The sequence below is a fragment of the Polyodon spathula genome, chromosome 1, assembly GCF_017654505.1.
Source record: "Polyodon spathula isolate WHYD16114869_AA chromosome 1, ASM1765450v1, whole genome shotgun sequence".
Lineage (NCBI taxonomy): Eukaryota > Metazoa > Chordata > Actinopteri > Acipenseriformes > Polyodontidae > Polyodon > Polyodon spathula.
This window is the reverse complement of record NC_054534.1, coordinates 97859422-97872760: the sequence shown is the minus strand read 5'-3', so window position 1 is coordinate 97872760 and position 13339 is coordinate 97859422. Positions and strand designations below refer to the sequence as shown.

General features: G+C 39.3%; 1 protein-coding gene across 3 annotated transcripts in view; it reads left to right on the top strand.

Moving 5' to 3' along the window:
- The window catches only part of rgs12b (regulator of G protein signaling 12b), a 101441-nt gene that overhangs the window by 59850 nt on the left and 28252 nt on the right, over positions 1 to 13339 (top strand). For all 3 annotated transcript variants that reach the window (XM_041267326.1, XM_041267319.1, XM_041267335.1), the window contains exons 5-10: positions 8536 to 8705; positions 8915 to 9007; positions 9347 to 9490; positions 10115 to 10294; positions 10849 to 10999; positions 12797 to 12894. In XM_041267326.1, the coding sequence (XP_041123260.1) occupies positions 8536 to 8705; positions 8915 to 9007; positions 9347 to 9490; positions 10115 to 10294; positions 10849 to 10999; positions 12797 to 12894 (836 nt within the window). The remainder of the gene's footprint in view (positions 1 to 8535; positions 8706 to 8914; positions 9008 to 9346; positions 9491 to 10114; positions 10295 to 10848; positions 11000 to 12796; positions 12895 to 13339) is intronic.

Below are 13339 nucleotides of genomic sequence, written 5' to 3'. Positions count from 1 at the left end.
TATATATATATATATTAGGCTTCCATGCTGGCTTGGGAAGGCTATTGTAATTTGTTTTAAAAATTATATTTTCGTTTTTCCTCCCAAACCTTTCAACTGCTTCTGTTCGCACACGGTGTAACCAGTCAACATGAAACTTGGCAGGAAAAACTTTGTTGGAAAAACCTTTTAAAATTTTCTTGTGAAGCAGTGAACCGATTGATCTGAAACGTCGCATACTGAAACGTCGCATACGTCATCAGCAACCATATCTGCTTCAATTTTGTGAAGGAGAAGTTGCTGCGGTAAATTTTACTGTCAAAATGGCTGCCACCAAGTTTGCCAAAACGCGCACAAAATGGCAACCTGCTTCTGTTTGCAAGCTGTTTAACCAACTAACTCTTAACTTGGTAGGCATCATCCTGGGGACAGTGGAATTTGAAAATGGCAAAAAGGTAAAACAATATGGCTGCCAGACCTACATTCGTTATTAAATTTCAAACTGCTTCAGTTGAATGTGGTTTAGTTGATTAACTGCAAAGATGACAAGCTTCATCCCCGTGTCAATACAATTGACTTTTTCAAAAATTATGTTTGTGCGTAAATCAAGATGGCCACCTGACACATTACTTTAAAAATATTTTCAAAATCATCTTCTTGGGAACCGGTGAACCGATCGATCTAAAACATTGCATATGTCATTGTGGAAGGGGTGTGGGTAATTAACTGACCAGGAGACAGACAAGTTTTAAATAACTTTAGCATAACTGAGGCAGAAGTGTTAAAGGGACTAGGAGCTCTTAAAATAAACAAATCCCCTGGGCCGGATGAGATCCTCCCAGTAGTACTCAAAGAAATGAAAGAAGTAATTTACAAACCGCTAACCAAGATCATGCAGCAGTCTCTTGACACAGGGGTGGTACCGACAGACTGGAAAATTGCAAACGTAATACCGATCCACAAAAAGGGAAACAAAACTGAACCAGGTAACTACAGACCAGTAAGCCTGACTTCTATTATATGCAAACTTATGGAAACTATAATAAGAGCCAAAATGGAAAATTACCTATATGGTAACAGGGTACTGGGAGACAGTCAACATGGCCTAACTAACTTGCTTGATTTTTTTGAGGATGCAACATCGATAATGGATAATTGCAAAGCATATGACATGGTTTATTTAGATTTCCAGAAAGCTTTTGACAAAGTCCCGCACAAAAGATTAATTCTCAAACTGAACGCAGTTGGGATTCAAGGAAACACATGTACATGGATTAGGGAGTGGTTAACATGTAGAAAACAGAAAGTACTGATTAGAGGAAAAACCTCAGAATGGAGTGTGGTAACCAGTGGTGTACCACAGGGATCAGTATTAGGTCCTCTGCTATTCCTAATCTACATTAATGATTTAGATTCTGGTATAGTAAGCAAACTTGTTAAATTTGCAGACGACACAAAAGTAGGAGGAGTGGCAAACACTGTTGCAGCAGCAAAGGTCATTCAAAATGATCTAGACAAGATTCAGAACTGGGCAGACACATGGCAAATGACATTTAATAGAGAAAAGTGTAAGGTACTGCACGCAGGAAATAAAAATGTACATTATAAATATCATATGGGAGATATTGAAATTGGAGAAGGAATCTATGAAAAAGACCTAGGAGTTTTTGTTGACTCAGAAATGTCTTCATCTAGGCAATGTGGGGAAGCTATAAAAAAGGCTAACAAGATACTCGGATACATTGTGAAAAGTGTTGAATTTAAATCAAGGGAAGTAATGTTAAAACTGTACAATGCACTTGTAAGACCTCATCTTGAATATTGTGTGCAGTTCTGGTCACCTCGCTATAAAAAAGATATTGCTGCTCTAGAAAGAGTGCAAAGAAGAGCGACCAGAATTATTCCGGGCTTAAAAGGCATGTCATATGCAGACAGGCTAAAAGAATTGAATCTGTTCAGTCTTGAACAAAGAAGACTACGTGGCGACCTAATTCAAGCATTCAAAATTCTAAAAGGTATTGACAGTGTCGACCCAAGGGACTTTTTCAGCCTGAAAAAAGAAACAAGGACCAGGGGTCACAAATGGAGTTTAGAAAAAGGGGCATTCAGAACAGAAAATAGGAGACACTTTTTTACACAGAGAATTGTGAGGGTCTGGAATCAACTCCCCAGTAATGTTGTTGAAGCTGACACCCTGGGATCCTTCAAGAAGCTGCTTGATGAGATTTTGGGATCAATAAGCTACTAACAACCAAACGAGCAAGATGGGCCGAATGGCCTCCTCTCATTTGTAAACTTTCTTATGTTCTTATGTTCTTATGTTCTTAATTGAAAACACCACACAGGTGCCCAGTTTTATTTCAGGGGCGCGTTGGGTTTCTTTAGCCCGCAGAGGGCGCTGTTGGTCCGTGGTCTGCTTACCAACTATGGTAAACAGAACCACAGGAATACCAAGCAAGGGTAAACAGTTCCGGTGCACTCGCAGGTGCTTCAAAACAATACTACAAAAATCGAAGGCACAAAGAAATAGGAAAAATAAAACAGTAACAAAACTACAAAGAAAAGGTGCTGCACTCTGCAGCAATATCCCGGTCGCTGCTGCCTGTGCGACCTGAATCACCGTCCTACGCTGCCGGCTACCTAGCCTGCTCAGCTATCCTTATTCAGGGATCTGCCCAAGGGTTCCCCTCCATCACTGTCTCGATCTGAACCTCCGTACTGTTCTGTTCGGTCATGGATCAGCGTTTCCGCGCACTCTACGCGTTTAAAAGGGCAGATCTGAGGAAACAACAGAGCGTTAATTTTTTATACGTAAGATTATAGCACCTTACAGTGCACATAGGGTTATGGTTACTATACAACACATTTATGAACCCATATATGCTCTATTCAAAAATTACCTTGATTGTGACCTTTGACCTCTCCTTAAGGTTAAATGTAAACTTAGCTTATAGCTCCTTACAGTGTAGATAGGGTCATGGTTACTATGGTGTTTAACGTTATAAAGCATCATGAGATAATCAACTAATGCAGTATTTTGAATCGAAACTGCTCCATAAAACTGATCTGTTGCTGACACTTGTGCAGCAATGCTACATCTTGCCAAAATTTCCAACTGACACTGAGCTTGGAAGCTGTAAAACTGCCTGGCAGTTCTTAAATAATAATAATAATAATAATAATAATAATAATAATAATAATATTATTATTATTATTTATTTCTTAGCAGACGCCCTTTTCCAAGACGACTTACAATTGTTACAAAATATCACAGTTCATAAGAATATATAAAGTACAAACAATATATAAGAGCTCCAGCTATAACAACTTGAGGCAGCAGTTGTCACATAGTGCACTGTTTGCATCATGCCAGGGTTTTACCCTTGTGACATTTGCAAGGTCAGTCTCCCAATTGAGAAAGAGCATGGCAGGTGCTCTTCCTTTTTGGGACCGGAGCATGCAAAGGGGGCACTTGCAGACCATGGTTTCTGTGAGTCCTGCGCATCCTTCTCTAAGCGTACGGGCAGTCCACATCTGAACCACCTGATCAGGGCTCCCCAGCATCATCCCTTAACGGGATGGCTGCATCCTCCTCTGAGGGATCAGTGCCAAGGCAGTGCATGAGAGTTGAACGAGTGGCACAATCTTTCTCGTCTTCCTCTGCCTCTCTGTCCCATCTGCCTGTTTCTAAGAACAGGAGGAGAGTCACTGGTCTCATATATCAGTGGACTTTGAAAAGCGGGACAAACTCTGAGAAGCTGTTTCTCAGCAATGCACTGTTTTGGCTGAACTGTTGCGTGAACACACTGCTCCACCAGCCCCTGCTGTTCTCTTGGAGCAATCCAGAGTTACCCTTTGAGGAAGTGGAGTCGGACAGTGCCGTGCCGGTGGCTCACCTTTCTCTGTTGGTAGAACTTCTGACTAAGAGGCCTACTGTAGCCTTACAAGTTCCCTGGCCTCTTGATGAGACACGGAAGCAGTCTATTTTTTGAGGACAAGCCTACTTCCTCTCAATTACCACGGACATGTCCAGTCTAGGCTGGGGTGCGATGTGCAATGACAGGGGAGCGCTAGGTGTATGGAACCCCCATAGCAGGGGCTCTATATCAGTATTTTGGAGTTTGCAGGCAGTATTTCTACCCTTGCATATTTTTTTACAGGAGATTCAAGGGAGACGCGTGCTTGTTTGGATTGACAGCGCTAGTGTGGTGGTTTATATAAACCACCTGGATGGCCTCAGGTCTCCCATTGAGTAGCCCACAAGCTGTTGCTATGGGCGCATGATCACCTCTTCTCCCTGCGAGCAGTGCACCTGCACAGGGTGATAAACTGGCCAGCAGTCCTCCTCTCAAGGGGAGTCCCCAGTGCCTGCAGCTCTGGGTCTGGCCCCTGAATGTCAGCATTTGAGCCATCTGGGATTATCTAATAGGGTCATTGACACCTTGCAGAATACCAGTGCAGTGTCCACACGTTCCCAGTATGGGTACAAGTGGGGCGTTGTTCATATGTGGTGCCTGCCTATGGGTTTTGACCCTACGACCTGTCCCATGGCAGTTATACTGCAATTTTTACAGGACCTATTTAATGAGGGGAAATCCCCCTTTACATTAAGGTTTATTTGGCAGCTATTTCGGCTTGCCATATTAAAATGGATTCAGTCTACCCAGGAGCTAATTTCCCGGAAAGACAATTTTTAAAAGGAGCTTGGCAGCTTAGGCCACTTACAAAGGACATTGGCCCTCGTTGGAGGCTTACCGTGGGCTTGAAGCACTTATGAAGTCTCCATTTGAGCCCTTACATTCAACTGATCTGAAATATTTATCTTTGAAAGTGGCTTTCTTGCTTGCAATTATGTCCACTAAGTGTGTGGGTGAGATGCAAGCGTTTTTGATTGTGAAAGCCTGCTTAATTTTTGTTGAAGCCAGGATAAAGGTTATGCTTCTTACCAATCCTTCTTTTTTGCCATAAACTATCTCAGCATTCCACATTAACCGGACTGTGGAATTGGAGGCTTTTCATCCATCTGCTTTCCAGTGTGACAGGGAGCGGCAGCTCCATACGATTAGTCCAGTGCGGGCATTACCGTATTAGGAGGCAGTCTGAACAGTTGTTTGTCTGTTATGCGGCTAAGTCCCATGGTAAAGCCCTGTCTAAGTAGAGGCTATCCAAATGTATCACAGGCACTGTCACGACTGCATATGAGTGAGCTAATTTGCCCCTTCCAGAAAAGCTCACTGCCCATTCCTCCAGGGGCTTGGCAACTTTGTGGGCTTTGTTCTACGGGGCATCTGTCAAAGACATTTTCAGTGCATCAGTGTGGGCCACTCCCTATACCTTTATGCGGTTCTAAAGGCTGAATGTCATAGATCCACAAAACCCTGGTTTTGGAACAAGAGTGTTGAGGGTGGCTTCCAGGTCGACCATTCCAATAAAAACATAGAGCTGAGTTCTTCCCCAGTTTATTAGCCCTATCTACTAGTACTGAGGTTCCTCATGGTAACGCGTAAGGTGGTCTTGGCCAAACCTTGTGGCATTCCAGTTGTCTGAGATAATTGCCTAGCGATTGCTTTGGTATTTCTACCCATGAAGTAATGGTTACATTTTCTAATTAATAGGGAACGTTAGGTTATTATTATAACCCTGGTTCCCTGAAATAGTAAATAGAACTGGTAACCATTAAACGTCAAGGTCGCTGCCTCTGTGATTACAGAGGTCTTGAAGGAAAAGTGATGATGAAGATCTGTGCGTGCAGTCTATTTATGCCCTCAGGATCAGGCATGACTGCGTCCACAGTCTTTGTTATATCTATACAGGTTACAGGGTCTTTAAGGATAAATATCCGTGTAATGGTTACATTTCTATTTCAGGGAACCAGGGTTATGATAATAACCTAACGTTATGCTACTTTGCAAATCCTAGTTGTGTTTGTTAAGGTGTGATAATATTAAACAGTACAGCATTTTGTACTGCTAAGAGGTGCTATGAAAGCAGCATAGTCTTGCTCTATTAAATTCTTTGTTAATCTTTGCACTGTTGAAATTTTCCAGACTGATTTCTGGATTGTACTTAATTCCATCAGTAAATACATTCTGTGTATACTTGCCAGCATGAAATTATCTGCGCTTTTAATTACTGGAGTAATGGTATGCACATTCCTCTCAAATTGGATGGAGTAAACCTGCCACTGGGATGATGGATACATTGGGGAAAAAAAGAATAGAGAACATTTATCACCATGTTGATTTACTTCATCTTTTCACTAAACTTTGGAGAATAATTTAATTGTTCCATTCAGACTTACTGGTAATTTCCAGATCATTAGTTATCAATTTGCATGACTTTTGTCATTTGTATGCTACACTTTGAGTTATTTGCCTCAACCACAAAGTATTGTTAATTTGACTTGACCTTTGATCTGCCAGTATGTGCTGTTTTTTTGTTTATTGGTTAAATCCTATTTTTATGTGGACAGTAGTGGCTTTAATGTTTCGTGTTGGATTAACCATTACTTGGCTGGTAGAAATCACCTCCTGTTATAATGCGGTTGTCGGGGTCATAATTAGGAGACTACGTTATTTGTGTTCTGCCCTGTAACAAATATTGGCATGTTTGTTCCCGAAATGAAGGAAGGAGACACACAATTTGCAGGTACTCGAATCCACGGTTTATTGGGACAATTATTCCTGGCCCCTGTTACCTGGTCCACACCAAAAACTAGTCTTGCACTTTCACAGCAGGTTGACTCACTTTTTGGAGTCATAGTTTTTCTTCGTCTTTTAGCCATCCACGCAATGTAGATTCTGCAACATTTATATATATTGAAACTGCTTCTTGAGTTTCATCTTTTCTTACTCTGTACACTGCATCGAGTTTCATTTTAACAGGGAAAGGTTTAATTTTTTGCTGTCTGCCATGCTTCATACTGTATGTCTGAAACGTTCAGCCAACGTTTGCAAATTGCATTAAAGGGGAAATGGGAGCCACGACCTTCCTGCGTTCTAACTGATTCCACACTATAACAGGTCACGTTATAACAGGGTAGCACTGTATTAGTAAAAGACAGATTCACGTTTTAAATCTTAATATCCAAATAGTTTATATATATATATATATATATATAATTTTTTTTTTTTTTTTTTTTTTTTAACAGTATCTTGGAGAACAGTATAACACGAACACGTCTTCCCCACTGTTTGTTCGTTGTTATATTGAATTTTTAAACAGGAATGCTTATTTTTCCCCTCTGCTCAACGAGTGTTGTTTTTTTTTTCCACCAGGGCATTAATAATACAGGTTCCTGTAGCAGCAGCAATCTCTAGGTCTCCCTCCTCTTCCACGAATAATTTATCTTGCACTCTTTAAGAGCTTTGTCTTGGTCACCCTAGATCTGTTTCCTCTGCTGGAGGCCGCAAGGTTGAGAGTCAATGTGTTTAAGCTGCGTGACTGCCGGTCAACTAAAAAAATGCGCTAGCCTGCCGCTAGTAGAAAAGAAGATAATATCAGCCGGCCTTGAGGGAAACTTTTCCCTCTTTGTTGTGGGGGATTTCAGATGTTTGGTATGGAGTCAGGGTCATGGTTTCCAGTGAATGGCTTGAGGTATTTGGTGAGGTGGCACCACACTGGGTCCTACCAACTTTACCCAGGTAAGCTTAACAAGCTTACAGCACTGCAGATTTATTTCAAAGATTTAGATCATTCATTTCTATCATAATTGTTTTGATTGTGGATTTTGAACAAAAAAGGTAGTAAAACTATTAAAAAACGAATTTAAAAACCTGTTAAATTGAAATGTGTTCTTTTTTACAAGTAGACCAGCAGACCTAGATCTCACATACGTACACATGCTGTAGCATCTCCTTTGGTGTTTCTTTTACAAATAACTCAATTTGATTACTTTCTCATTTTATTATATTTTTCCTCAGAATTGCAAAAGGGTTGGCTGTGTACAGATCTATAGCCATGATTTCTCTATGTAATGTCTGTAAAAAAGTTTCCTTTTATTTATGACAGAAGTTAATTGCTGTGGTTAATTTCAAAATACTGACTTCTTTATAGTTGTCTGTCTTGTTCTCCACAGCATTTGGTATGCATTAAAAGAATTGTAAATCAATTGTGCTTCATTTGTTGACTAGTAATTAAAACAAGTGTGTGGGGAGGTGAAAGTTAAAACTTGCCAAACACTCTCTTATATGATACTTGGGCAGTGGTGTCATATTCATTTTTTTTTTCATTTAAGTTGGCATCTGTTGCTTTGATAATTTTTTCAAAGAAGACAAAAAAAATGCATAATTAGATTTGTGTTATTATTGTCATTTGCAACTGAGCTTCTGTATGCTAGAGGAAATAAGACTAGTTTGAGTCCACTGTATAATTTTAGTAGTCATCAATCAATCTGGTATTAAACTTTATTTGATAAAACCATACAAACAGTTTTAGTGCATAACAAACACATTTGTTTGAGTAAAATTACTATGCTTTATGTCTTTTTAGTATAAGCCCTAAAAAAAAAATATCTGTTTAATTTAGCTTTTTAACTGGTTGGTCTTTGTTTTTCAGAGATACATGGTGTAGATCGGAAGGGCTGTGGCAGTGAGCTCAGCCTGAACAGTGATGCCAGTCTTCCAAGTGTACAGAGCTGTCGAAGACACACTGAGCGACGGGTGCCAAGCTGGGCTGTGTCCTTTGAACGACTACTGCAAGACCCTGTTGGTGTTAGATACTTCTCGGTAAGGTTTGACATTTTATAATGTGTTCTGCTCCCTTCTGACTGCTTGTAAATAACATTGGCTGGTAAAAATCACCAGGCCAAGGGTCTCTGGAATTTAGCGGTAAAGCCTATCGGGAGTATAGGTAACAAAATCTATGCAATATTACACTCATTAAACAGCTGCTAATAAAACATATTTGAATTAATAGATTGATATTGTTTTTGTAGGAGTTTCTTAAGAAGGAGTTCAGTGAAGAAAACATCTTGTTCTGGCAGGCCTGTGAAATCTTCAGCCATGTTCCTGAAAAGGACAAAAAACAGGTAGACAGTTTTGTAACTCAAAGTTATATCAACAACATTGACAAGAATAGCAAAATAATACATGCGCACAAACCTTCATTTAATCAGTCGGGCTTTAAAAAACATTATTTAAATAACTTGTGTTGAAAGTTTTGTTAATTTGAAGTTTTTTCCTGATGGCAGCATGAGGAAGAAACAGTACTACTGCAGTCTTTTTAACCTATTCACAGTACTGTTTAAATAAAACAAATTACAAACCTTACCATGAAGTTACATGCATTAGACATAACTTTTGTTAAAAGTGGTAATAGTTTGTTTTGTTTTATAGTACACATATTCATTAAATGTTGTTATTTGCAGCTTTCACAGAGAGCCAGGGAGATCTACAATAGCTTTTTGTCCAGTAAGGCAACCACCCCGGTTAACATTGACAGTCAGGCCCAACTTGCTGATGATATTCTCAATGCTCCTCGCCCAGATATGTTCAAAGTGCAGCAGCTTCAGGTGAGTGGACCGCAAAAATGAGAAAATGCATTAAATTGTTACATTTGATCTGTGTATAAAAAATGAATCTGTCAGTGAAAAAGTGTACAATTGTTTATTGGGTCAGGGAAGACCAGATAAGAGGCTGTTCGTTTCCAGTGGAACTCCTGCTTGTACTGGTAGATGATAGTTTGGAATGAAGCACAGCTATGTAGGGTAACTTGTACTAAAAGTTACAAGATGCATTCGATTAGATTAGATTAGCACAAATGTTTCACAGCCTCCAGATATGAGAATTAATTACCTGTGTCTGATGCATATGATGCAGGGTTGAGCATACCTGAGGTAATATAACCATGTTGAAACCTACAGATTCTAAAAGTAGATGTAAGATGTTTAATCTTTGTGTTATACTGTTATTGCATATGCTCTGAATGTTTGAAACAGAACATGAATGGGTTATGTGTAAATAGCATCATATTAAAAACCACATATTAAATACATTAAAGGGTAGCATTCTCTCTTTTTGGCTATTTATTCATTTCTCCCTGTCATTGCCTTGGCTGTTTAATGGTGATTCAGTCAGTGTAGAACCAATGTATAAAATGTTACATTTACACGTTATGCCATTTTTTTCCCCTTCAGATCTTCAATCTGATGAAGTTTGACAGCTATACCCGATTTCTGAAGTCTCCACTCTACCAGGAATGTATGCTGGCAGAAGTGGAAGGTCGGCCTTTGCCTGACCCCTACCAGGTTCCCAGCAGCCCTGCTTCTAAGCACAGTGCCAACTCTGACCGATCCAATCTCTCCACGCCTAAAAAGGTGGGTGGCTGTCATAGTATCTTACTAGTGTTAGGAGCTATCCTTTTAAGACCAGGAATGTGCTTGTCTTTTACTCTTGACATGGGTATAAAAGCCAGTGATTGAAACCTCTTACAAACATTGCTGTTAAAATGGTGATGTTAATTAGACATCAGCTGTAGTATACTGCCATGTCAGCCATAGTTCCTGGAATGCTCAACACTTGTAAGAAACAACGTTACAGAATGTAAAATATATGGTAGTGGTGATGAAAAGAGATGCTGTCAGACACTGTGATAGTGTACTAGAGTTTAAAAATAATCTGTGCAAGTGATTTAGATTTCCATGTGCTGTGCTTTCACATCTCTTTAATCTATTTAAACATGTTGTGAAATTGGTTCCAACTCCACTGGATTGTATCTGGACAGATATAACATAATTTAAGTGTGCCCAATTAAAATATGTGAAATAAATAAACACCAACATGCATCAAATTATTAAGAGCGTAATCACTTTTCCTTCTTTAGTTATAATATTACAAATTAATTAATTTTTTTTTTGTTATTGGATTTCAGTCAAGTAAAAAGTCAAAGTCTGGGAGGTCATTAAATGAAGACAATGGGGAGGATCCTGCTGATAACAAAAAGAAAGGAACGTTTTTCTCATGGTCTAGAAACAGGAGCTTTGGGAAGGGTACCAAGAAGAGAGACAATGGATTCCTCAATGGTAATTGTAAACAGTAATATAAATGGATTTTAAATTTCACAATTGATTACTTAGTAAAGGTGATTATGGTGAAGGTGTGAACAGTTAGAGTAAGTAGAGGGGTTCAGAAAAATATAGCATTACCCGTCCCCACATGCTGCTGCAACTGTTTAAATATAGCATTACCCGTCCCCACATGCTGCTACTGCTGTTTAAATATAGCATTACCCGTCCCCACATGCTGCTACTGTAGCATTACCCGTCCCCACGCGCATTACCCGTTGTTTAAATATACATTACCCGTCCCCACGCGCTGCTACTGCTGTTTAAATATAGCATTACCCGTCCCCACGCGCTGCTACTGCTGTTTAAATATAGCATTACCCGTCCCCACGCGCTGCTACAACTGTTTAAATATAGCATTACCCGTCCCCACATGCTGCTACAACTGTTTAAATATAGCATTACCCGTCCCCACGCGCTGCTACTGTTGTTTAAATATAGCATTACCCGTCCCCACGCGCTGCTACAACTGTTTAAATATAGCATTACCCGTCCCCACATGCTGCTACAACTGTTTAAATATAGCATTACCCGTCCCCACGCGCTGCTACTGCTGTTTAAATATAGCATTACCCGTCCCCACGCGCTGCTACTGCTGTTTAAATATAGCATTACCCGTCCCCACGCGCTGCTACAACTGTTTAAATATAGCATTACCCGTCCCCACGCGCTGCTACAACTGTTTAAATATAGCATTACCCGTCCCCACGCGCTGCTACAACTGTTTAAATATAGCATTACCCGTCCCCACGCGCTGCTACAACTGTTTAAATATAGCATTACCCGTCCCCACATGCTGCTACAACTGTTTAAATATAGCATTACCCGTCCCCACGCGCTGCTACAACTGTTTAAATATAGCATTACCCGTCCCCACGCGCTGCTACAACTGTTTAAAATAATGTACCTGTCATTTTTTTTTTCTTTTCATTGTTAACATCCTGACAACTTTTAAAGTCTGTTTCTTTTCAAAATGGCCACTCTAGTGGATTGATGGCTTAAGGATTATTGCCCACATTGTCAAACAGGTAACACAGCAGTAATGATCAATGATATGCTACGGAACAGAAAAGCCAGAGCACTTATGCTTGTTTTATTTTATTTTTTTTGCTCTTCCTGCAGTGATTTAGAGGACAGAACTCAAACTCCACTACACTAGAGTGGCCATTTTGAAACAGACTTTAAAGTTCTAAGTGTAAAAAGTTGTCAAGGTGTTAACAATGAAAATAAAAATGGCAGGTATGTTATTTAAACAGTGGGGAGAAATAACACTAGATTTTTGAAGAAATCCACTACTTACTGTTTAATCTGAGAGGCATAGTGACCTAGCAATGGAATATAAAGCAACTATTCAAACTATAGCACAGGTCACTCTCACTCGTGATTAAATGTCAATTCCATGTGACATTTGTTAGAAAGGCCAATAATTGAGTCGTAGCTCCCTTTTCAGTTATGGTAGGATGGAAGCCACATCTTACTGATACTGAATTGTGTATGATTTGGATATGTGGGTTTTTAGGTTGTGTATGTAGTTTTTTTTATTAATTAATTAATTAATTAATTTTTTATAAAAGATATTAGCATACCACATTATTTCATTTCAGAAGGACCACACATCTATTTAATCCTGACAACTTGATAATATTTTGATAATTATTTTGATTTAGCACAAGTGTATATGTTCTAAGCAGTACAGACTAAACTGTATATTTTAAGCTTTAATGAAATCATGCATTTAATCCCTTTCATTGACAGATTGCTCAGAAAGCAACAGCCGGCGTGAATCACAAGACTCTTTGTCTTCTGGTGCTAGCCTGGAACTGCTCACTTCCAACTCCATAAACAAGAATGAGGTAAAGCAACACATAGTAGATTTCAATTATTCTTATGGGTCATTCCACACCAAATGAATGCGTTTTACAATTCTCATTTAAATATTTTATTTAACATCATATAATCAAATAAACTATAAAATTATATTGCAAAAGTCTGCCAGAATCCATAACAGTGCTAGAGTATTTCATGTTAGATTTCAAAATGTCACATTTTTCAATTAAAACTACAAAACGGTATGTAATTCAATATGTTAACATAACATTATTGACCAGGTTTCATTCAACTGGTTATGAAGCAAAATTAGTTAATTCTATAGGGTGATGCAAAACTTTTGACATATAAAAGCACAAGTGTGTATCTGCTATCCCTTTTGAGTTCTGGGGTGCTGAAGGGATGCCGTTTCTAGCCTGACGTCAACTTTGGGGGCTCACAACTTAGTAACAATTTACCCTGTGACATTGA